At 41.8% G+C, this 26,974-nt stretch overlaps 1 protein-coding gene across 1 annotated transcript; it reads right to left on the bottom strand.

Moving 5' to 3' along the window:
- GATM (glycine amidinotransferase) lies at positions 1-21,000 on the bottom strand. The gene is made up of 9 exons (XM_042476408.1): positions 20,866-21,000; positions 15,016-15,243; positions 9,988-10,183; positions 7,421-7,611; positions 6,819-6,956; positions 4,544-4,708; positions 3,160-3,223; positions 2,928-3,044; positions 1-2,364 (listed from the first exon to the last, which is right to left on the bottom strand). Exons 1-9 carry the CDS (start codon positions 20,932-20,934, stop codon positions 2,252-2,254), a joined length of 1,281 nt encoding a protein of 426 aa, XP_042332342.1. The 5' UTR covers positions 20,935-21,000; the 3' UTR covers positions 1-2,251.
- Positions 21,001-26,974: the final 5,974 nt, after the last annotated feature.

Raw genomic sequence — 26,974 nt, 5'->3', positions numbered from 1 at the left:
TTGACAAATGCAAACATGTTTTATTGGCATAAAAAAATACATATTGAAGAAACTGATTTTTTAAAAAATTTAATTTACAGCACCAGGAGGTATTATTAGATTTCTGTCATTTGTGTTTGTACCTATCATTTTCATCATCATCATTAAGACACTGCTATGTAAACAAGTTCACCAAATGAAATGTGTTGTGCTGGTGCGCATTGGAGGAACAACATTAAAAAAAGCTAATAATATAAATGTATCAAATACTCAATGAGAGGCATGATACACTGGGATAAAACTACTCCACCATAAACTATTTTTTCAACCTAGGTCACTGTATTCAAAGCATCAGGAACAAGGAAGTAAAACAGAAATGTTTGAAGATTTAAAATATAAAGATAATTATTTCTCTAACGCAGGCATTTATATGTGATGCTGGCTTAGGAACTGGGCACTGCACTAGAGTCACCAGGAAAAAACAACGGTTGTGTAGACGGGGGAATTTCAGCAGGTACCTTTGTATGACCAAGCAACCCCTGTGACATTCCCTCTTCTACACAACCATTAAAAGAATATGAGCCCTACCTCTTATTCCACCTGGCAACACTACACTGTACATCAGTGATTCCCAGACTTTAGTCTTCCTGGTGTTTTGGACTTCAGAAGTCTCAGCCTACTTTGCCAAAAGTCAGAAATATCTGGGAGCTGAAGTCTAAAACATCTGCAGGACCAAAGTTTGGGGATCACTGCTGTACATACATGCATATGCACATGCACACATATCTTCGCCAGATTTGGAAGTTACTTTTTAATTACAGTTCTCAGAGTCCATAGCTAGTCCAGGTTCTGACTCTAGTCTTTCTGATAGAGAACACTTTTTTGGCATGTGCCCATGAGTGATGGGGGTTATAGTTCAACAGTATCCAGGAGGGCCATAGGATGCCCACCTCCTGCATAATTATAGCAGGTGCAACACTTTTAATGTGTTTCTTTTAAAAGACAAACTAACTTGAACATTACCTATAAAATCCATTTTTAAAAAACCTGGGCCCATGTAAAATCTGTATTTTTAAGTCTTGTCTTAATATTTAGGAAGTGTGGCTACACACCCAACAACGTACATACAAATACAAATTATCAACTGGAAAGAAAATATCAATGTTAAACTCAGGTCTAACATTTCTAGCTGCCTTTTTGATAGAATTTTAAACAGAGGTAGATGTGTAGTTTCACCTGTTGAATTCTAGAGACCAGAAGTATTGTCATGTTTTGTATATCCTGAGACTTGAAAGGAAAAAAGCGATGTCCAAACGGAGAGGAAGTCTTTCAAAAAGCCAGCCAGAAGACCTGTGCTTACTGCTGATAACAAGTTACAAATTAGGCCTAATTGATCCAAGGGTCCTTTCACCTTTCACACATTATGCTGGTTGGGAGAATGACTAAAATGTTTTAAGAGTGCAGCAACTCATAGAGAAAGGGGCCTGAATCCAGACCACGTTAGGCAAGTCACATTGATTTCCTCTGGACCTTAGAGAAAACTACATTAGTCTGAGTCTATTCAGCATTATACAGTATACAAATATAGATTTTGGAAGTTATTTTCTTGGATTATAACTCCCAGAATCCCAGCAGCACAGCTATGCTGGCTGGGGATTCTGAGAGTTGTAGCCTGAAAATAACTTTTCCAAGCTCAGGTTCCGATATAGAAGTTCTTTACAAATGTTGGCAACTGATAGAACATCATTTAAAAACCAAGTAAATTTTCTGAATGATGCTGCAATCCTTTTATACATTTCCCTGACACGAAGCCACATTGAACTCAGTGGGTTTACTTCTGAAAAATGATGCATAGGAGCCAAATGTATGTATATACACCAGGGGTGGTCAAAGTGTAGCTGCAGGCCACATGCAGCCCCAAGAACATTTTTTGTAGTGCTTGGGGTAACCCACCCTTGGTATACATACACCCACGGACATCTTTAAAAGTATGATTGCAGCATCAGAAACTCATCTGCATCATACAAATCTGCTCACTAGGGACCAGTGGTCTCTTGCTGATTCTGTGGCTCATCTGTGTGCAATGTGTGAAAAGGCTCTTGGAAGAAATTGTGGTACTTTTACTGGAGGATGTGGAGAGGGGCACAATTCCAAGTGCTACAGCTCATGCAATCACATTCTGTTTTTAAGCAGAAAGATGAAATCAATCTCTTCTTCTTCATCATCATCCTATACCTACATCATGCAAACTGAAACGCACACAGGCCCCTGCCTAATCGAAGTAAGATTTCAGGGTGCCACGACGGCGGATGTCACAGGTCCAGCAGTGGAAGCCACCTCCTAAGGAATTGGCATGGCGGATGTTGACTTTGATTGTTGAAATGCCTGCCAAGTAAAAATGGAACAAGACACCTTTAAAATAACCGTGGTTACCATAGCTTGTGCCATAGCTTTGCTCATGTCTGGGTATATAACATGGCTGTGTGTCACAGTGATGGTGTTGGTCTAGATTGGGGTGAGCATAATGCATTGTGTAGGATGCATGTGGCCCCAGAAGCTCTCACCAGGTCTCCAAAGCCCCCTCCCTCCTTTTTTTAAAAAGTATTATTTCCAGGCAGTTTTTGTCACTGGATCATACAGGAAGCCAATGTGTGAAAATACATGAAAACAGTCCCATCCCACCCACCCCACAAAGCCCCCAAACCATGTATTAACCCCAAATAGCTATTAAGTTTGCATATGCTACCAACAGGATGCCAGCCTTTGGGTGTTAAAGGACCCTTCATTCATTTTAATTAGACTCTAAGGTTTAACATGTTTGTGGTGAAATTTAGTTTTACCTGTCATTTTTCAAAAGGGAATCATGAGATAAAATTTAGTATCATGTGACTACAGGCCTGACAATAACTACTTCATTAATGTTTTCTGTTTTGCAACACTGGTCCTACCTAGATTTTCAAAGAGCTTCTGAATCGAAGTTTCATTAGCATCCACCATCACACGTTTCTCATCCAGCATGAGGACATTCATGGACAACCATTTAGAGGACATCCACAATGGGTGGTCTAGATGCAACAAGACAGAACAGTTAGTGCTCACGGCTGCTTGCTGAAACATTTAAAATGTGGATTTCAACTTCACAACACTAGTCTTCAAAGGGAAAATTAAATTATAACATACTGTCAGGGATGAGTGGCAATGGAGGGTGAACCACTGTCCAGCCTGCCTTCTTGAAGAGATCAATCTAAGAAAGAGAGTGAGAGAGAGAGAGAGAGATTTTTAAATTTTATTTTCCAATTGTAAAATAGGAAATTTAAATTTTTAGCACTGGAAAATTGGATATTATCAGCTCCCTGCCTGTTTTTGATAAATCTTGCCTGGTCAGAACTTACCAAAGTTGAAATGACTATTAGCGAAAATAGCTGACAATATTTTGATATCAACATTAAGTAAGGCTATAGGGTGGTAATTAGTGCCGCAAGTATGGTCCTTACTAGGTTTAGGTATCAGGGTAATAGGCATCATTTAATGATGAAGGGAGGTAGCCAGATTCTAAAGGGCTGTGTAGACTGGTAATTAAGGCCGGCCTGGGAGCAGAGTTGGGTCATGGCGGCTACATGACGCATGCCCAGACTCCATCCCCATGGTGGCGTGACACCGCCTGATGCACCATACAGCATGCGGCATCACAGTGCTCCTCTGGCATTGTGTCCACATGATGTAGTGCCAAAGGAGCGCTGTAAATCTGTGGTGCCATTTCCAGGCCACCAAGGGAGCCACTTTTTGCAGCTCCTTTTTGTGCCCTGGAAAGGCCTACAATTCTCACAAGTCCCAAGCAGTGTGGCCAAAGGTCATGGAGCATGGTAGTTGTAGCCAAAAAAAGTCTTGCATCTAGGGGCAGGAACACAGCCAGACTCTTTTGCAATAACCCCTCACTCTTGTATAGGCATGAATGACTGAAGAGGATGGTAAGTCTGGGGAGGGGTTTGTTGTGGTGGGGGAAAGAAATAAAAATCTCCACAGTGACTTAAAATAGACATAGGCAGGTGTAGGATTGCACATGCTGTTGGTGGCATACCCACATGTAAATTAATCGTACACCTGCCTATGTCTATTTTAAGTCACTGTGGAGATTTTTATTTCTTTGCCCCCACCACAACAAACCCCTCCCCAGACTTACCACCCTCTTCAGTCATTCATGCCTATAGAAGAGTGAGGGAGTACTGCAAAAGGGTCTGGCTATATTCCTGACACTAGATGCAAAATTATTATCTCAGTTGATGAAACTCCCATAGGATCCTGATATCACTTCACATCTGACCATGGAGACATAGCCAAATGCTTCTACAACCCTCTCCCTCTCTCCACCAGACATGAAATGACTGTAGGAGGACCTTCAGTGGCAATATGGTAGGTCCAGGGGCTGGTGCATGGAAGAGTTGCGTAGAGTCTGCACATGGAATTACTGCACTATGCTAAGCCTTGCAGGATTGCAGCCTCTGAATGAGTGCATTTTATCATATAATTCCCCTTTCCTTCCCTTATGTATCTGGAGACTAGTTACCTCATTACACGGACGATCTGGGTTGGAAAGCACGAGGCCTGGTCCAATGATGTTAAACGTGGCATCAATGTGCATTGGATTGGGGTCTTTGAAAGAGATGGTGTGCACCCTGTATTCTGGTGCAAGATGCCTTCGCATCCACTCGATACCCAAGTAATTAGTAACCTGGGACAGGAAAGAGAAGGGAGAGTGAGCAAAAGCTTTAATGGCCAGCTTTTTTACAACAAACCTGTATTTGCATGCTGTACCTAAGAACATATTTTGAAGAGTACAACACAGGGAAGAGGGAACCTACTAGACCTCAACAGTTGACCAACTAAGACTGATGCTAGATGGACATGGTCACAGTGCAGTTAGCTCTGTTAGCAGAGACAGGAAGGCAGAGCTTACTTACTTAGCCTTTGCTCTTTAGCAGTCATGCAGATTAAACAGACCTTGGGGAAAATTTGTATTACAACTCTCAGAAACTTCCAGCCAGCATAGCAACTGGTTCTCATCATGACAAACTGGGTAAAAAAAGTCAAAGGCCTAGATCCTACATCGCCTTAGTTACAAATGCAAAGAAACACACCCTGGCCTGATCCTCCAGACCTACCTTGATAGCCAGCAGCCATACCAAGCAATGGAGACCTTTTATGTTGGCAATCAGGGTGCAGAAACATGATGTTTCCAAATCACAAGCAAACTGTCAGCGTGACCATGAAAAACAGGACCTCTGACACAACTTCTTGTCACACTGCAGCTTTCTGGTGGGAGGAGGATGGAAACAATCCTCCTACATCCTGATTGATAACAGACCAGAGGTCCACCATACGGTGAAGGTGCTAGCTGTTAAGCGAGGTTTGGGGAGACATTCACAATCATGGCAATAGTGTCACTATCATGAATATCTAGTTATTAGTTAACATGGAAAAGTTATGGATCTGTAAGTCTAGTTTAGGAATCCATAACAGCAATACAATGCCAGCCAATGTTCCTGTTGTTGTTGTTGTTTTAAAAAATATATAAGACACATCTGCCTGTGTTTTATCATTTAAAAATTGGAATGGCAAACCCATATTGAGCCTATGAGTCCATCTTGACAGCTTCAGTAACCTTCCATTCTTCACTCTGCTTCCTTAGGATAATTGCTACACAAACCCATTCTCACCGTAATTGCATCAGTTAATAAAAATGGGCACATTTTGGTTTTAGACCTCTTTGCAGTAGCACGACTGAAGCTGTTTCTGCCCTTGTGCTCTTTTCTGCACTCCCCCTTAACCCTTCCTCTTTACCCTATGCCCAAGACAGCATGCCTTTTGGCTTTTTTAAATTTAAATTTTACTTTTACACACATTTACAGAGTTATGTTAATGTGGTTTAACTCAAAAGAAAAGAAAAGAAACAAGAAAAATAAAGAAAACCAGCCTGCTTCGAAATGAATGAGAGCATGGAGAGGAGGAGACACTGACACCACATGACTGACAATATTGGAACTGGCGTGGCAGCAATGTTTCACACTTTGGGATAATGGAAAAGAAATGTGATTGGAAGCTTAGTGACAGGTTTCCCTTGTCAATGGAACGGTGATGCCCTAACCACGCTTTGGAAACACAACAGCTACGGGTTGGAGGGGATACTGTGCGATAGGTATTGCCAAAGGTGCTATTTTCTGTCTGTAATTGCTCTTTAAAAGCCATGTGTACTAATCTCCTTAGTCTCAGAGCTTGAAAATGTTACTTTTTCAGGATACAGCTCTCACAATCTCCCAGCAAGTATGGCTAGTAATTTTTTAAAACTCTGATTAAGAGTTTAGTGGATATCAGCTTAGTCACACCTTGGATTCTATTTATTAGCCACTATAGAGAGAAACTTGAAGAGTAATATAGTGACCAGAGCAGGGATGGCAAGCATGTGACCCTATAGGTATACATGGGACAGCAAGTTTCATCATTGACTAGAATGGGTGATGAGAGCTGTAACCCAACAACATCATCGCAACCTTGGGTTATAGCTCTCACCTTGGGTTAGAGCATCCAGACAAAAGACCTTGCTTCAAATCTTTACTTGGCCGTAAAGGTCACTGGATGACACTGAGCTAGACATTATCTTTCAAGGTACTCTACCTTACAGGATTGTTATGAATATAGAATGGAAACAGAAATTTGCCACCCTGGTCTTTTTGGAAGAAGTGCAAGGTATGAATGTAACCATAAAATCAAAACCAAATAACCGACTTGCTTAAACTTAGGAAATTTAAAATTCAAAGCTCAAAGAGATAGAAAAATATCTGTACCTGACTCCTTTGCACAAAGATATCCCTTCCAGCTCTTATGAAGTCAGCAGCATCAAAACATGGCTCAAATTCAGTTGTGACAAACTTGCCTTGAGCAGCCAACTTGTGCCTGTCTTCCACAGTGCGGATGGGATAATCCTGGTTTAAGGGAAATAGAAAGCACACACAGGGCATGTGAGCTACTAGATGATGACAAATATGGTCTCAGCTGTCACTGAAACAAGTCTGAAGTGTCGAGAAACAAGAGTAGAATATTTGGGAAGAGTGTTGGTCTTTTTCTTAATAGAGATCCAAACCCTGAATATCTGTACAGTTGCAAACTCAAAACTACAGGCCATAAGTAGGACAGGCTGCATATAGCAGGCTGTAATTCAATGGTCTGTAGGCTGCAGGTACCAAATGTCAGAGTAGCTAGTACTGAGCTAGATGGACCAATGGTTTGACATAAGAGCAGAATCACAACTATGCTCATATCTGTTTCCCAGAAATCAGACAGTGTGATTGCTGCATCTCATATACACTTAAAGGTTCTCTAGGTTTGTTTGGACAAGATGGAGAAGGTCATGAGTGCAGAAGTCATGTGGAAAGTTGATGCATAATACCTGGTCATAAAGTTCATCAGCCATTGTGGGCTTTGGAGCTGTGGTCCATTTAGCACCTTGGCGAAAGTAATCTTTAATGATTGGTCTGTATGCTCTGTACTCGAAGAAACGGGCACGCCAGGCCATTGGTGCTTCAATTATTTCATTTCCAATTACCAGCAAAATGTCTCTTGGCATGGCTGCATACATACCTGCCAAAGAGAACACACATACACATACACATCACAATCCTATTATTCTATTCATAGCATTTTGGGCACCAATACTCATTATTAATATATTAGATAGTGATCATGTACACATGCCATGACAAGCTGTGATGCAGTTTGTTGGAATCCAACTTGCTATAATGTGTGAACCTGCCTCTGCTCACAAAGCTGCTAATCAGCCACATAATATTATTAAGTTCCAAAAAACAAACCTTGATTTTGCCATTTTATATAAGGGACACTATTTTACTACACCATTTCATTTAATGGGACTTCAGTAGCCATGGATTTTAGCATCTATGGGGGAGTCCAGGAACCAAACTCCAGCAGATACCAAACAGAAACAAAACTCTTGAATCAAAGAGGTCCTACTGAGCCAGAGAGGTCCTACTGAAATCCCATGTGACTTTGTAACCAGCTTAAGTTCCACTGATTTCAGTAGTTATGAATGCATGACTACATTTAGTTCCAATTCATTATATCCACCTGATTGTTTCCTCTGTGACTTGGGGTCATGAAAAACTAGCTGCCCCATTGCCATTTGCAATCTCCAGTTCCCAGAGATTTCTGTCTGCAACCAGGTGGTAGACCTCTGTTGGCCCTCCATATCCATGCATTCTGTATCCACAGACTCAACTGCCCATGGCTTGAAAATATTTTTGAAATATACAAATTTCAAAAAGCAAACCATTTTATACAAGAGGCACCATTTTACTACACCACTGTATTAATGGGACTTGAGCATTCATGGATTTAGGTATCCATGGGGGCAGATTAACCCCAATGAATACCAAGACCAAAGCACATGTAACACTTATGCAAACACTATTTCACTAAGCACAGTACCAGGTAACAGTAGGGAGAAGATAAGTGCCTAGGCTTTAAACGTCAGACACCAAAACACCCCACAAAGTTCTCCTTTTCAGCACCCCACCCCAAGACCTGGGGAAACATGTTGATTCCCTAAGACTTCTGCTAGCACCCAGAGATCTGGAAACTCTATATGCGAAGGCCAAGCCATATGTTACATCAGTGATTCCCAAGCTTTGGTTGGCCAGATGTTTTGGACTTCAGCTCTCAGAATCCCTGACTTTTGGCCAAGTAGGCTCAGGCTTCTGGGAGTTCAAGTTCCAAACACCTGGAGGACTAAAGTTTGGGAATCACTGTGTTACATTAATGCCATATCAAGGGACATCCTTTACCCAGTCCTAGGTATAGAGGAGGTGGGATGTTCACTAGGGAATAGAGGTTCATCTCTTCCCTCCTTGGCAGTAACTCTGCTAGAAAATCCCTCTTCCTCTCTATGAGTAGGACTAAATGAAGAAAACCCACTGATGCAGTTGCTTGGCATGCAATAATCTAGAGTGTAATAACTCTCACAGAACCAGGCAAGGAAGGACGCAGATGAAGATAAAACCATAAAATAGCTCTTGGATCAGCTCCCTTCAACTGCCTCCTTTAACCACATGAAACTACATATATGTAAATGCATTTAGGCTGTGTGCATGATATTGTAAAGGTATAACTTTAATTTTGCAAGTTGTTTATGTGACAAGCATTGGCATTATATCCATTGATATATGGGAATAATGATTTATGAGTAACATAAATGGTTGGTGTGGTATGGGAGGAGACAGTAGCATCCCTAAAATTGGTGTCACCTGGTGCAATCACTCATGGTGTCATCCCCCCATTTACCTCCTCCCATACCACATGCTACATGATCCTTAGTAATGTTTTCTGCACTAATGTTACTAGTAAATGGTAATTCCCCTATATCACTAAACATAATGCTAATAGTTGTGACATAAACAACTAGCAAATTTAAAACTGTACCTTCAAATTACAGTACCATGTGCACAACATGTTTCAGGTATGCACATACCGTGACAGCAAGCATGTTAACATGGCACACATAGCACCCCCCTAACACCATGTTAGTGGAGAGCTCCTCATGCCCTCTAGCCGCAATAGCTACTCACTCACCCTACTTGTAGGACCAGCTGTGAAATACTCTTCACATATTAATGTTTTTGCTTTCAGGTTAAGTATTCCCAAATTCTTTGGTTCCCCCCTGTGATTTTTACCCCTTGCCTGTACTCTTCCCTCCAGTCCTTACCCCCCCTTCAAATATTCACTACCTTTCTCAATTTCATTTTTAAAATGTAAGATTTATAATTAAATGGCTTTACTTTATGAATCTTGTGAGTCACTTCGAGTGCCCAAAAGTAAAAAGAAGGGGGAACCAGCAGAAATCTAATTGTGTAGGAAGGAAATTCGTGACAATAACAAGGACATAAAAACAAACACTACAACAAGTTCTCAAGTTACAATCCATTCAGTATCAACAGCTACTACCGGTGGATTCAAAGTCAGGTGTTTTGTACACAGACGACCAGTCAAGGGGCTCAGGCCTCTTCACAACCACTCCTTCCATTTTTAAAATATTGCACATCTCTTCGATTTCATCAATTGCTTTTTTTAAGTGATCCTCAGGGAAGCTCTGGCCTCCGAACTTCTGGTAAAAACTCCAGTACTTTTCATAGGTGTTGGCCTGGTGAGCAACAATAAAAAGCAAAACAAGGCAAGTGTGAAGAATGTTGCTGCTTGAAGCTGCAGAGAATTTACTTCCTATTCCTTTACCAATACCTGAATAATAACAGATAGGGAAGGAAACTCATTCAGTCCTGATTTTCAGACAGCAATCACATAGCATACAGGAGAAATTTGCCTAGGAGAAGGAAAATGGACTGCTAACTGGCTGGGGAAATCTAGGCATTGCAATCCCTAAAATTAACTTTTCCAAACTCTGCATAAGATCCAGTGCAACACAGTGCATACAGTGCTATGTATGAACTGGGGAGACTTGCTTCAAATCCTTATTGAACCACTAAATAAATTTGAATAGCATACTCTGTGCAAACAGTATTTGATGTTTACTGTATCCTGCTTAATGACATCACTATGGTCCATCCCCTATAACATCACAAGGACCTGGGATAATTCTGACCTTAAACCCTTCTCTCTAGGTCTGATGAGGCTCCAGCAGAATATTTTCAAATGCTACCCACCAAAACCAGATACTAGTGTTCTTTAGTGTTCTGATCAGTACCAGACAGTAAGGCCCTATACAGAATGGCTGAAAGCGCCGGCTTACAGGCAGAATCAGGACGCAGTGTCCTGATGACGCTTGTCCTAACTTCACCCCCATAGTGCCATTTTTGGTGCATGCTGGTCCAAACGCACCTCCGGCGCCACATCCAAATGACACAGTGCTGAAAGGGTGCCATAGAGCTGTGCCACCGCGGCTCTATGGCGCCCTTTGGAAGGCGCAAAGAAGAGCCGCTTTTTGCAGCTCCTTTTTGTGCTCTCCAGAGGCCAGATCGGGGCCGCACCATGAAGTTGCCACAGCCCTGATTCGGCCCGGAAAGGGGAATCTGCATGCCTAACCTTAGGGGCAATCTGTACAGCCCCCAAGTTACCATTTTAATTTCCCTCAGTACTATAGAGCAGGGATGAAGAGCCTCTTTCTTATTGATGTGCAAACAAACATACTTGGTTTTGAGCACTATATAGCTTGGATTGACTTGGATGGGTGGGGATGCTGTTTGCTCTTCTGCCTCAGGCAGCAAACTTTCTTCAGCCAGCCCATGTGTGGACTGCATGCAAAGACCCAGCTCACGCTTTGTGCACATGCACTAACCAATATGTGCCCGAAACACATTAAGGATTTAAATTACTCAAGGTGTAAATTAATACAGCTTAAAAACCCTGAACAACCACCCAAGCTGTTAAAAAAAGATCATTGAGGCAGTTTACCCAACCAGGACTGAACATCTGCAACTGTATTCAGGTTTCATCAGGGAGATGGTAAGAAGGACATAGACAACTGGAAGATGAATGGCTTCAGTAGTAGATGCAGCCAAATATACAGTATGAGGCCCAAGGTAAGAGAATTCTGCCAACAAGACAGAATTTTGTAGCCCTAGAAAGAGCCGGGTGAAACTCTGTAACATGACCCACACAGGCTGCCTGCTCAGCAATTCCCAGATTATATTTGGAAGCATTTCTTCTAGGCTATCACATATGTACACATAAAAAACTACCATTCATTTGTTTCTCTCTCAGCTGCACGTCAGTATTTGAGTATACACTTCTGTATGGTTAGCAGAGTGAAAGGTAGAAACAGCTTCTGTCCCTTTAATGATAGTGTGGAAGTGGAAATTTCAGCAACTGTTACTTGTCACACAACCAGGTAACAAATGATACTTGCTGAAATTCCCCCTTCTGTACAACCATTAAAGGGACAAGCGCTGTCTCCATTTTTCACTTTGGTAACCCTGTGCGAATGGGAAGTCCAAAAGCTGGACATTAGTGAAACAGGTTCTATGCATAAGTACTCTCTAGAAGCTGGTACAAATAATTCATGGCTATAATATGGAGGGTGCTTTATAGCCAGTCTTGACAAGGAGACATTGATCTGATTATTTTCAAGTGTAAATTCACTGTTATCAGTTTGCTAAAGAGAATATTTCTTTCCACATAAAAACACACACTCCTGCAAAATCAACAAGGATTTTCCTTCTACTTGCTCTCCTAGGAGAGATGCATGCTAATATATGAACAAACCACCTGCTTCAACTAAACCTGCATCCTGAACTGTAAATGCAGCTGTACATTTCAAATCCTGCAAACAAATTTCAACCTGGCTTCTATTTTAAACTATGTGTTGAAATGTGCAGTAATTTCACTGATGAAAGAAACTGTGTCACGATTGTTCCTCTCTTTACTGCTTCTCTTGCTAATACCATAGCATTTTGGGGGGCTCTTGATACATATGATGATGGAACAAAAAGGCCACTCAATGAGTAAAACTTTTCCCCAAATCTCTCTATAAGTAAGATTTGGAAAACTAATGCTGTGCTCCAAACAGTGGTTTTCCAAAATATGTAATACATGTCTCCTCAAAAGTAATTCCTACTTTGTTCAGTCAGGTTGAGAGCCAGGATGGTATTGTAGTGAGAATGCTGGGCTAAGACTCTGGGAGACTAGGGTCTGAATTAGTAATGCTCAGCCATGAAAACACATTGGGTGGCCTTGGGCAAGTAACTCTCTCTCAGCCTCAGAGGAAGACCATGGCAAATCCCATTTGAAGAAATCTGTCCCCCCCCCCCCCCCACACACACACACCACAATAGGGTCGCCTTAGGGTTGCCATAAATTGGCAATGATTTCAAGGCACCCAACAAGTAGAAATCATTAGGGTTATTCCAAGGGTGAGAATAATGTGGACCTGTAGATCCTATTGGATTGCAACTTCTAGCAGTCCAGCCTAGCATAACCACTGGTAACAAATGCAAGGAATTACAGTCTAAATCTTCCATGTTGGATGGTGTTTCCTCTCTTTGAGAACTGGAATGCAACATAATGTAATGAGCACACATGTGCTACTACATGTAGTGTTATGATTGTTCTGCACTTCAAGGCTTAATGTTGTAAGTCACTGACCTTTACAGAGTTTGACCATCCATGAGGTGGAGGTGGGGGTTTTCAGTTTGTGTGGCAAAGTAAGAGAATATAGAGTATCTGACAGATTGATACAGAATACAGAAGCTGGCTAGAACCTGCAATTCTATCCATGTAAGAGACAGGTGAGACCTAAATATCCTAAAGACATCAGATCCCATCTGATCTTGGAAGCTAAACAGTGTTGACCTTAGTTAGTACTTGGACCATCAATGAACACCAGATACTGTAGACTATATTTCAGAGGAAAGAACTGGCAAAGCCACCTCTGAGTATTCCTTGCCTAAGAAAACGCTATGGAATTCATGGGGTCATCATAAATTGATGCATAACTTGAAGGCACATATGCACACAAGAGAGACAGGATTAAGTTCAGTTTTTTGGTCATAAAATTATTTCTTTTTATATAAGTGTATGCAAAATTTCAAGCAAACTCCTCAACACATTTCTTTATTTGCATAAGGAGAAAGCTATGAATGCAGATTAGTAGCTTCCTTAGCAACATGTATATCTTGCATAACTGAAAACTATAACTAAAAATGATAATCTCTGCCCTAACCTAAAGCATGATGATGATGACGACGATGATGATGATGATGATGATGATGATGATTTTAACAGATTTTTAATTTGCAGCAATGTTTAGGTAATACATGATTTAATATACTTTTATATTTTTTAAATTATTCTTATTATTTATTTTCCTAAAATCATTTTATTGTAGCATTTAGCATGTACATTTCTATACTTATCAGTGAACTCAGCACTCTATAAGCAGTTTACAATCTGTAAGTCAATTGCCTTCAACAAGCTGGGTACTCATTTTACCGACCTACAAAATGATGGAAGGCTGAGTCAACCTTGGAGCCCTGGGATCGAACTCACAACATAGTGGCTGCAGTGCTGGCATTTAACCAGTGTGCCACCAGGGCTCCCATTGTACTGAGATCTTCAAATATAAGGTATGATATAAATCTTTTAATAACAGTGGGAACAATGGAAGGGGTTCTGCCAGAGTATCTCTGATGCTTCCGTGTACAAACATTTCTCAAAAGAAAGCTATAATACTTAACCAGAAATTTAATCAGACTTAACCAGACTGCAAAGCATGCCATTGCTCCTGTCTCTAGTAAGCCTGCTGCAGAGAAGTTACTTTTGTCAGGGGCAGCATTTTTGGCAGATGGGCATCCCCTTGCCCCATCCAACTTCAGCTACCTCAATATATGCTCCTAGCAAGATGAGAACAAGAAAAATGTACACAGTGAACAAGTGGCCAAATATCATGCATCAGAAGGGATATTTGGGGCCCAGGGTTGTTTGGTGTTGGCCCCTAGAAAAAGAAAGAAAGGGACCATAACAGGAAATAAAGCTAACTATCTCTAGTCAAATGAAGCTAACTATCTCTAGTAACTTGCTTGTTTGTTTATGGTAGTTAGGAGCTAATGGCACTGATGGCTACAGCGACTTTCATCCATTAAAATCAATTATTTGGGGTGGCTGGTGGCTACTAGTTACAACACATGCAGCCCAGCCATGGCATGTTTTAATGCAAGAAGATTAATATTTTAAAGGTTTTATGTTTGAATATAACCAGCAAAGGAGATAAACATCTGGATTTTGTCAGTCAGCTCCACAAATGTAATTTGTTTATTTTGAACAATATTCTCATAAAGAAGCTGGTGGTTCTTCCTAAAACTTCCTCAGTATTTGGAAAAGTGGGTAACTGTAAAAATGCACACAAACCCTTTTGGCCCAGATAGAATCATGGAGTTGGAAGAGACCGCAAGGGCCATCCAGTCCAACCCCCTGCCATGCAGGAAATCCAAATCAAAGCATCCCTGACAGATAGTAAATACTTACCTTGACCTCAACTGAAAAAGGAGGAACACGGGCGTTTTCAGCTCTTCCCACAATGACCTCCTCAAGCGGGTCCCATTCATTGTATGAGCAGACAGGGCAACCTTCGGGAACAGGATCGGGGGCCTTATCATCAGCAATAGCACAGGTAGTCTGGGAGGCTGCAGGAGCAGCAGCAGCTTGGGTGCTCTGGTAAGTTCGCTGCACCCATCCTGTGAAGGCCTGGCGAAGCTTCAGTTGAAAAACAAACAACATGTTAGCCAGTTCAGAAGAGTTGATACAGACTTGAAACTTTGATGGAGTTATCATTCCACTAAGTGAAGAACCATTGTAGACACATATGCATATACCCATAGAGCAACACCCCAGAAGAGCAAGCCATCCTTGTAGTTTGCCTAGAATACTTGGAAGGCACAATACCTTCTTTTAAAGTGAAAAGTAAATTGTAGGACTTATTTTTATTTCACTATATATGGTTTTTTTTAAATTTGTTGTAAGCCACTTTGAATCCCAAACTGGGAAAAGGAAGGGATAGAAGTAATAACACTAACGATCACCACCACTACTATTATTAATGAAAATATCCTTATAATCTGCTTGTACTAGCAAGCCCATACATGGGTGGGCAACCTGTGGTCCTCCAGCGATCGGTGGGCTACAACTTCCATAAATGCTAGCAAATCCTGCTGGTGAAGTGGTCATGAGAACTACAGTGGTCCCTCCACATTCACTAGGATCAGAGGTTAAGGTCCCCCGTGAATGTGGATAAATTGCAAATTAAAAAAACAACAACACTATTCTTTTTACCTAAGAGTAAACATCTGTTGATCATAGAATCATGCTGGAGGACCTACAAAGTGTTTTCTCTAGGAACTTCTAGGTTCTCCAGCACAACTCCATGGTCAACTTCTGGCAGAGTTGTGCTGGAGGCCCTAGAGATGCCTAAGAAGAGCATATTAATCAAAACTGTGAATAATCAAATCTGCAAAGGTCAAAGCCACAAATGTGGAGGGCCAATTGTGCAGTCCCATACAGCCAATGGTGGTGGTCAGGAGAGCTGCAATCCAACAAAATCAGGAGGGCCGTAAGTTGTCCATCTCTGCCATCAACCCTTCAACAGAAGGGGCTTTTCTAAGTGTCAAATCCTGATCTCCCAGAAGCAGATGGAACAGATGGCTCCCTGAAACTAAGCAAGAAAGGCTATTTGCAGATGGAAGAAGGAGAGAGCAGAGGTGTTTGGGGGAAGAGCAACGTCAACTGCCTTAGATCACTAGAAAGCATTCCATGGATCAAGTCCAGAAGAACTTGGAATGCTGCTGAACATGACAACACTATTCCAAGTCAGGGCCCCAAAGTAATCAGCGAGTACTGTAAACATATCTACTCCAAGATTTACACTTGACAACTGAAAGAGCTTTCCTAAAGTTGTCTCTTCACAACTCATTAAAGAAAAAGAAAAAAAACATGCTAAGTGGGGAGGGGGATTAGTCTGAGGAGCAGAAAGGAAGCAAGACAAATTGCTTTGTAAATACATACAGGCAAATAGAAAAATGGATATTTATACACATCACTAGCTCACACCTTTCTGTGCTCCCTGCCCCAATATCAAAAAGATATGTAAAATCTAAAATGGCATTCCCCAACCTTGACATCTCCACAAAATATAATCTAAGATCATATACCCCTGAACTGTTTGAAGTCCATGGAGAAATATATACTTCATTCATGACAATGTGGCTCACACAGAAGAAACCCTGGTGGGCTGAGCCTCACAATGATTTGTGGATTCATGTATCCCATAGACCACATATATTTACTACAGTGAATAGTAAATTCTGAAATGCAGGTGGTATACACTCACAGAGAGGTGAAAGTAGGAAAACTGCAAATAAAAAAACACTACGTTTTTACCGGAAATAACACCTCTCTAGAAATCTCTAGGTCCTCTAGTGCGACTCTATGGTCAACATCTGCCAGAAGTTGGTTACAGAGTTATGCTGGAGGACCTACGAATGCCTAGAGATTTCTAAGTCCCCCAGAACAACTCTATGGTCAATTTCCAGCCAAGTTGTGCTGGTGTGAATTTTGTCTGCTGCTGCTCCTCCTAAAAAAAAGAACTTCAGAATGATCCATCTTATTCCCCTATTTGTAGCAAGGACAAGCTGCCAAATAGATGCATTTTTGAAGGAGAACAGCAAGCATGGTGCTGCTCAATATGCTTCTTAGGCATGGTCCAAATGGAGGACATTTTGGAGTGCTTCCTGGACAGAAGACTGAAATGTAAGATATGTCTTCTGTCTCCTCTGGCATCCCACTTTCATCTGTTTTTAAAATGGCCTGATTTCTCTCTCATCCTCTCACTTTCCTCCCCTATCCTGACTTACTACAGTTGCTGCAAACTGAGTTCAAAAGTAGTTGATGTTCAATTAACTCAGAAACAGAACTACTATAGCCCCTCTTAACTTGTCTGTCCTTCCTCATTAAACCACATCCTGATGTTCCTTGGCCACACATGTCCCAGCTTTCATCAATTCAGTATTAAGAGTGCTTGGGAAAGTTCCTTTTGGTGAAGGATCCAAGAACTTCCTAACCAGGCAGACAGTAGAAACTAGAATGCTGAACACTATGAAAATAATCTGGGATGAATCTGGATTATTTCCTTGGTGTTCACACTCACCCCAAATGCACTTGGTGCACTTTTGGGGGCGAGGGGGGCTAACCAAAATCCTCACTTAACCTGGGATATTTGATACCAAGTTTTTTTCTGAAAGATCCGCATCGATCCACATCTTCAGCAGTGTGAATACGCTTCTGAATCAGTTTGGATCGAAAGCTCCATTTTAACCTGAAACGATGGCATGTGTGAATAGCACAAGGGTTGAAATGACTCAAAGAGATTTGCAAACCCAAAATGTAATGGGAACAACAAACCCGATATGTATCAGTGCAGCGATCCACATGTCCTCTAGACAAAAAACTGAGTGTGAATGCCTCCTAAAATGCAGCTCCCCACTGTGTTTCATGGACCATTTTCAGTCTAGCAAGTTTTTTGGTTTAACTGGAACTGTGGGCCAGGCTTTCAGTCCATTCCCCTCTTCTGCCAAGCTAAGCATTCGAATTCCAGCAACTGAACAGAAGGTGCTGCAGTTGTTTCACAGCAGCTGTTGGGAAAGACTAGACAGCAAAGGTGCCTCCAGCCAAGCCAATACGCCCCTCTCGCCTTGCAGAGGGTTAATGATCAACATTCCCGACCCAATATGGGAGGGGTATGCAGGCCTGCCAGATCAGCAAAACAGAGCTAGTTATGGAGCTGGCAGAGGAAGGGGAGAACCTTTCCCTACGCAAGGCATTTGGGAGGATGGAAAGGGAATACGTGGCAGAAAGTTAGTCCAGTTAGTTGCAGAGTGGTGGGGTCTCCTTCTTTGGAAGTCTTTAAACAGAGGCTGAATGGCCATCTGTCAGGGATGCTTTGATTGTGAGTTGCTGCATGGCAGGAGGTTGGACGGGACGGTCCTTGGGGTCTCTTCCAACTGTATGAGTCTATGATTCTAGTTCCTCTCAAAGCCATTAACCAAGTCAGATCAGTGTAGACTGGCTCTGAGGTTCAGAGACTGGAGTGTCTGTAGCAGGAGTGGTCTCTCAGGGCAAAAACAGAACCCATCCTAACAGGAAAGCAGTTGCTACCTGGAGTAAAATGGCCAGGGTATCTTGGCAGCCTCTACCTGGACAGAAAGTATGTTAAGAAACAAACAGATGTAGTTGGCTCACCGCTGCTGTTATTATTGTTTAGTTACCAAGCAAAATGGATAAATCTCTCATGGCTGTTAACTCTGGCCTCAATCCCATTTTTGGTTTCAAATAGTCCCATTAAATCAAAGTGAATTAATAAGTCAGTACACTTGGCCCTCTGCATCCACAGGTTCTTTATACATGGATTCAAGCATCCACTGCCTGAAAATATTCAATATATATACTCTGTCTGTCTGTCTGTCTGTCTGTCTGTCTGTCTGTCTGTCTATCTATCTGTCTATCTATCTATCCCACAAACATGAAGAGCACTCCCCCGCCTAGGGCATACAACAATGATTATACAGTAACTGCAAAATATAACAAAGTCTAACAAAGCAGAAAATATTCATAAACACCTTCAAGTTTCAGTTTATATGTTATTTCTTGTACTAGTATTATTTGTTCACTAAAATGTATTGTAATGTGTGTGTGATTTCATTTTGTGTTTTACATAATCGTCATCTTAAAGATTTTCCAGTCCTATCGTCTCCAAACCTTGAGTTCCTCACAAGCTGCAGGATGCTACACTTCATACCTTTTACCTTCCGGATTCAGGTTTGATGCATTTATTGGCGAATGCTATGCCTGGTGTTCATTTGCTGTGACTGCACTCGAAGTCCAAGGAGCAATCAACAGAAAGATCAGGCTTTATCTAGTCCAAAACACACTGCAGAAATAATCCATTTTGAGATTGTTTTAACTGCCCTGGCTCAGAGAATCCTGGGAATTGTAATTTATTGTGGCACCAGAGCTCTCTCTGACAGAGAAGGCTAAATGTCTCACATAATGATAGTTCCCAGAATTCGCTAGCATTGAACCGGGGCAGATTATTTCTGCAGCCGATTATTTATTTATTTATTTATTTATTTATTTATTTATATCCCACCCTTCTTCCAAACTGGGACTCAGTGCAGCTTACAACATTAAAAAACACCATACAGTTAAAAACATCCAACAATATTATATTAAAATAGAATTAAATCGCTGCAACACAGATGCAGCCTAATATTCATCATGCACCTGTGGAAGTAAACCAAGCTCCAAAACACACTGCAGGAATAATCCAGTTTGAGGCTGCTTGAACTGCTCTGCCTCAGTGCTGCGGAATCCTGGGAATTGTAGTTTCTTGTGACTTCAGACTTCTCTCACAAAGTCTCACAAAAGTCTGGTTCCCAGGATTTCCGCCAAGGCAGTGAAAGCAGCCCCAAACTGGATTATTTTGAAGCTCAGTTACTATGGACATTTTCTTCACCTACTTCACACATGCAAATGCTTGTTAGAGGTAGAGTTGTTTAAATTGCAAACTACTCCATATAGCCAGATAGAGAAAACACCATCATACTTTTATTCCATGGAGCCATTCATTCATTCCTTCATTCCTTCATTCATTCATACACAGACAGGAGGAGTTGCCTGCCCAGATTCAGCCAGAAAGAAGGCAACACAACTTTGAGAAAAATCATTCCACACCGTTATAATAGGACCTTGGTATTATTCCTTGGGGTTTGGATCCAACAAGACACACACAAACACACACAGATACACACACCCCATGGGCATCAAAATTGCTGGATCCTGAAATTTTGTGAGTAGATAGATCTTGAAATAAAAAAAGTTGGCTTCTTTACTTCTCTCTTTTAGTTGGGTCCAAAACCCACTGCAGAAACCATCCACTTGGAGACGGCTTGAACTGCCCTGGCTCAGTGCTACGGAATCCTGGGAATTGTAGTTTCACCAAACTACACTACCCAACATTCCCTAGCACTGAGCCAGAGCAGTCAAACCGGTCCCAAACTGGATTATTTCTGCAGTGTGGCTTTTGGACCTGAGGAAGTTAAACCAACACACATGGCGTGTGTTGCGGCCCACAACATACTCCATCTCCCAGAATTCCATAGCCTTGAGCCAGACAACAGAGTTAAAGTGGTGTCAAGCTGGGTTCTCTGTCCAGTGTGGATGGAGGCGCCCAAGTTGCAACCAAAGTCCTAAGCTTGCAGAGCCTGGATCCGAGACAGTTAAAGCGGTATGGGAGCGGGTGATGTCCTGCAGTGCGGACCCACCTACCCTGGACCCGATATAATGGACGGCTTCTGCTCCCCGGCTCCCTCCGCGGAGGCACCGCACGCGCAGCATCCTCTCAGTGGCGCAGAGGAGGCAGAGAACACCTGGCTCAGTCCCTCTCGGGCTTTATAGGCAGCCTTGGCTGCGCAGGCAGCGCCCTCCCTTCGCCTTCTTTGGCCTTCTGCTCCCTCCTCCTCCTCCTCCTCCTTCTCCCAAAGCCAGACAAACCAGCAGCGCTGATGATGAGCCTCCTGCAGCAGCCCCACTCCCATCACTTGCAACACCTATGGAATCCATAGAATCCTAGATTTGGAAGAGACCCCAAGGGCCCTGATCCAGTCCAGTCCCATTCTGCCATGCAGGAACTCTCAGTCAAAGCATCCCCATTGACAGATGGCCACCAGCCTCTGTTTAAAGACCTCCAAAGAAGGAGACTCCATCACCCTCCAAAGGAGTGTGTTCCACTGTTAAACAGCCCTTACTGTTAGAAAGTTCCTCCTAATCTTGAGCTGGAATCTCTTTTCCTGGAGCTTGCATCCATTGCTCTGGGTCCTGTTCTCTGGAGCAGTGACATCAGTGTGACATCAAACAGGACTATCATATCACCTCTTATCCTTCTCTTCTCCAGGCTAAACATCCCCAGCTCCCTAAGTCGTTCCTCATAAGGCATGGTTTCCAGACCCTTCACCATTTTAGTCGCTCTCCTTTGGACACGCTCCAGTTTCTCAGCATCTTTTTAAAATTGTGATGCCCAGAACTGGACACAGTATTCCAGGTGAGGCCTGATCAAAGCAGAATAGAGTGGCACTATTACTTCCCTTGATCTAGACACTATACTTCTATTGCTGCAGCCTAGAATCGCATTGGCTTTTTGAGCTGCCTCTCTTGACTCATGTTCAACAGTGTCAAACCACTGCTGAATGGAATGGATCAGCAGTTCTGATTCGGTTGCCTGCTATCTCCCATTGCTTCTCTCCTTCCTTTCCCAAGAAGGTGAGCCACTACTAGCAAGGGCAGCATCTGACCCTGTAGACACAAATCATTCTAACATGTCAGATCATTTCAAAAGATTAAATATCTTTCTCCTCAAAAGCAAGCGCCTCTTCCTTGACCACCTACCAAGCGGAATGTTCTGATGACAGGATTTGTAAAAACAAACTTATGGAGGGACATTTTCAGCTCGCACAAATTTGAATCCATTGCTCCGTGACCTATTCTCTGGAGCAGCAGAAAACAAGCTTGCTCCCTCTTCAATAAATGGCATCACTTCAAATGCTTAAACAGGGCTGTCATATCACCTCTTAAGCTTCTCTTCTCCAGCTTCCCAAGTCACTCCTCATAGGGCATGGTTTCCAGACCCTTTTGGTCACTCTCCTCTGGATACACTCCAGTTACTCAACATCCTTTTTATTATTAATGGTATTTATACCCTGCCCTTCAGCCCTAATGGTTATCATTAGAATAGAGTGGCACTATTATGTCCCTTGATCTAGACACTATACTTCTATTGATGCAGCCTAGAATCGCTTTGGCTTTTTTAGCTGCTGCATCACACTATTGTCTCATGTGACACCAATCCAAGGGATGCCACTGCACCTCTTTACCTATTTTGGGCTTCAAACCATTCACTGCACCATTTATTCTATTTTCACTATGCTAAGCACTAAGTTCCTTTTAGAATTAGACAGAAGTACTGAAGGTGTTGGGCAGTTTCACTTTCTCAGTGTCACCTATTAACATTTCATAGTTCTTCCTGCAGTAGACCTATCACTTCCTTGTTTTTCCTCATTCAGCAGGCCCTTGGTATCTGCTGGGGTTTGGTTCCAGGATCCACCATGGATAACAAAATCCGTGGATGCTCAAGTCCCATTAAATATAATGGCATAGCAAAATGGTGTCCCTTATATAAAATGGAAAATCAAGGCTTGATATATGGAATTTATACTTTTTAAAAAACATTTTCAAGCCGTGGATGCTTGAATTAGTGAATAAAGAATCCATGGATAAGGAGGGCCTACTGTACTCTGATCATAGTTGGGCAACTCCCTTTTAGTAGGACCTTGGGAAGGATGATGTTTGGCAAGAAGGTCATAACGGGACCCCAGACAGAATCCAGATTAATTGACAAATGGCAAAGGACCCTCAATCCCTCAGGCTAAAGACACATGGATAGGGGAACCATGCCTATTTCCTGTCTACAAATGTTAGCTACTTGTTTGGACTCTTCCACCCCTAGAGATTTACCCTTTCCATTCCTTATATATGCCCCATTTTAAATCTCAACTATCCAAAATCTCCTTTTGCATCTACACTGGTTTCTTTGGATACCCGTCACTTTTCCTCCCCTCACTAGAATTGTTTGCAGCTTTAGTTTCACTGTTGAGAAATTCATCTGCCATAAAATCCTATCTCTGAATATTTCTAACCCAGGACTTCCTTAAAACCTAAACTATACTTGGGTTTCCTTTTCTTCTGTATAATGAATACTAGGAGGATGCAATCGCTTCCACCTGAGGTTCCCACTGCTTTCACACATCATTGAGTCCAGTCCAGTTCATCCCTGTTGGTGAAAATTAGCTCCAAAATAACCAGTCCCCATGTTCTTCTTGTACCTTCTTCTGGAAATTAAACCTGTTGGATCTTCTTAACATGTTTCTTGACGGCTCAGAATGGACTTCCAAACATTTGCTTTTCAGTTTCCTGTCCTCAGAGCATTTTTCAGTATATGAAATTTAAACTGACATTGAGCTTCCCACTCCTGATTCATGCCAAGAGGTGTTTTCATACATGGGATGGCATTCCAGTAGTGAGATCCACATCTGTAGGTCATACTATGCATATGGGGCCAGTTATTTGCCATGGCCCAAGTGACATATTCTACTGGCAACGGCAGAAACAGACTCACACATATAGTGGTGAAACACTGCACACTGAGGTTGCACATTGTCAATAGCACCCAGTCGTTGACATGTGTTGCACAATGTTTTTATTCTGCATGGGGGTTGCATAATGCCAATGCAATGTAAGTCCACATGCAAATGTTTACTCAATACTGGGGGGATGCTGGATTGCAGTCACAGACTGAGAAGTTGCTACATTCATCTTTTTATTGCCAAACTTAAAATCTATACTGGGCCAAATGTTCCTATGCATATGGATGCCTTATCTGCAAAAAAACCCAAGAATATTATGGTACCATAAAAATTGCCATGTTTTTAAAATGACATTTTTCTTCTGCATGAAAAACTTACTAACAACAAACAGAAGATAGCAGTTTGTGGGGCATTAAACCCCCCACCAGAATAATTTTTATTCTACTTTTTACATTTTTATCCTGCCTTTCTTTCAAGGAACTCGAGGTGGTATATAGATTCTTATTTTACTGCAATTTTATCAACACAACCATCCTGTTAAGTATCTCAATATGAGTAGGAGTGATCAGCTCAAGACCACTCCTCAGTCTTTATGAGAAAAGCTATGTTCAGTTCAGTTCATCTTTATTACAGTCATAGACCAGCACAGAGAAGAGATATGAACTGGGTTTCTCCCTAGTCCTAGTTCACTGCATTATTGTATCACACTCTTTCACCAATTACTAAGCCTACTAGAAGAAAGCACTGTAAAGCAAATGAACAATCCATCCCATGTGAGGTTTGTGTTGGCTTTGTAGACCCAAGATGGCGCAGTGGTTAAATGCCTGTACTGCAGCCATCCACTCAAAACCAGAAGGTTGCGAGTTCAAGACCAGCAAAAGGGCCCAAGCTCGACTCAGGCTTGCATCCTTCTGAGGTCGCTAAAATGAGTACCCAGATTGTTGGGGGCAAATTAGCTTACTTGCTAATTAGCTTACTTGCTGTTCACCGCTATGATCTTTGGAATAGCGGTATATAAATAAAACAAATTATTATTATTATTAAGAAAAGCAAGAATTATTAGAAAGGTGAAAATGTATCCACGGAGCTGAATCCTATTGCTCATTCCCAACTAGAGTAGAATCAATGAATGAATGGCTGAGTCGACACATAGGCAAATCACACTGATTCATTAATTCTACTATAGTTGGCACTAAGAATAGGATAATGATTGTGGTCTCTCAATCCTTCACATTTCTAAAGTTCTCCTGCAGCAGAGCTTGTCACAGACTGTGTGGTGTAGTGGTTTCAGTGTTGGACTAAAACCCTGGGAGACCAGAGTTCAAACCTCTGTTTGGTCATGGAAACCAACTGGATAACCTTGGGCAATTCATGCCCTCTTGTCCCCAGAGGAAGGCAATGGCCAACTCCCTCTGAAGTTGTAGCGCCAGAGCTCTGTGAAGTTTGCTGTAAGGCCAATTCTCTCTGACAGACCTTATCCTTATCACATTAGTGAGAAACGGGATTTAAAGTAGATTTAAATTTGAAAAAAAGCCCACAAATGCGGGAAATTTATCACACAACGTTTCGCTGGACCGGAAATAACGAGAAGATAAAGCGAAGGCAAAAGGAACTTCCGGAAAGTAAAAAGCTGTTGTTTTTGTCCCTTTTGCCTTCACTTTATCTTCGTGTTATTTCACTTTGACAGTAATGTTGTGTGATAAACTTCCTGCATTTGCGGGTCTTTTCTAATTTAATTCTAATTTAAATCCCGTTTCTGTTCGGGATTCCACGAATGTGATAAGGTCCAAGGCTAAATATCTCACAAAACTACAGAATCCAAAAATGCCAGTGCATTGAGTTATGGGAGTTAAAATGGTGTAAACTGCATTATTTCTGCCATGCAGATTAGACCTCAGTGAATTCCTAGTAGGTCAGATGTGCCAATATCCAACAAATGGTTGCAATGGTTGCCCATCTCAATGAACAACCATTGCAACCATTCGTTGGATACTGATACATCTGACGTACTAGGATTCACAGAGGTCTAATCTGCATGGCAGGAAATGGTGGGTCCCAATTTCTCAAAATACAATGATGTCTCCAGGAGATCTTCCTCTTGCCTTTGCACACAGGTTCCAGAGGTACCCCAAGGCAAAAATTCAAGGAAACATCATACTTGTAGGCAAAGCATCCCAAAAATTTTGCTGAGGTCATTCTCTTCGGAAAGCCCTTGCTTAGGTAATTAATGATTGGCTTGAAAATGACTTCAAAGGTCTTCCTCTGCACTGTAGTCTGCTTGACTTATCAGCTGGTTTTGAAACTTTGGATCCCCACTTTACAGCCTGGCCTATTTAGTTTTCCTGACTCTGCATATATCTGGGGGCCGGGTGGATTTGTACTTTAAAAAATCCACAGAAAGCAAAATTTTGCACCAAGAAATGCTGAACGTGTGCAATCTATGCCAATTGCCAGTTGCTTACTTTTCATCATTTATGGTATTTTTTACAGTACTTCATAATGCAAAGGGACATTGTAGTACCTTTGAGACTAGCTTCGAGAAAGGAGTTTGTAGCTCAGGTTTTACTAGACTAGGCTGCATACTTCTTTCTCTCAGTTAGTCTCAAAAGTGCTGCAATATCCTGTTGCATATTGTCCAGATTGACACAACTATGTATTTGGATTTTGCTTCCTCTTGAATGTCCCAAATTTAAGAATAAGTTATCCTGGTTTTCCTAGTCATGGGGCAAATGGTTTTGCAGTGCCAGTAAAGCCATGGAGCCAAACAACAAATTGACCTGCAAATACATCTGGACTCCAGTGCAGCTGTCCTGATCATGGTACCCCAAAAAATGATATATGATAAGAATCAAGATCAAGGAGTAAACAGACTGCACACAAGAACGTCATGCAGAAACCATGTGACACAATTTTTAAAGGAACTCCACTGCCAACATACTTCCAGTCTTAATTCAAGATTCTGGTAATAATGTTAAAATCCTCAGTGGCTTGGGAATTCAATCATTGAAAGGTCGCCTCTCCATGTGGCAAAGTTCTTCCCTATGTTCCATTGTGGGAGGACTTGGGACAGGGCCTTCTCTATGGAGCACTCTCCCCTTAGAGGCCTGCCTATCACCAACACTTTCCTTATCCTGGCATCAAATTGAAATGTGGTTGTTTCCTAAAGTCTTTAGGTCTAATTGTTTTTATGCAAATCTGTACATGTGCACAGTTTTAAAATATTTTAAAACAATTTCAAC

The sequence above is a fragment of the Sceloporus undulatus genome, chromosome 6 (genome assembly GCF_019175285.1).
Source record: "Sceloporus undulatus isolate JIND9_A2432 ecotype Alabama chromosome 6, SceUnd_v1.1, whole genome shotgun sequence".
Classification (NCBI taxonomy): domain Eukaryota; kingdom Metazoa; phylum Chordata; class Lepidosauria; order Squamata; family Phrynosomatidae; genus Sceloporus; species Sceloporus undulatus.
This window is presented reverse-complemented; position numbering and strand designations above follow the sequence as displayed.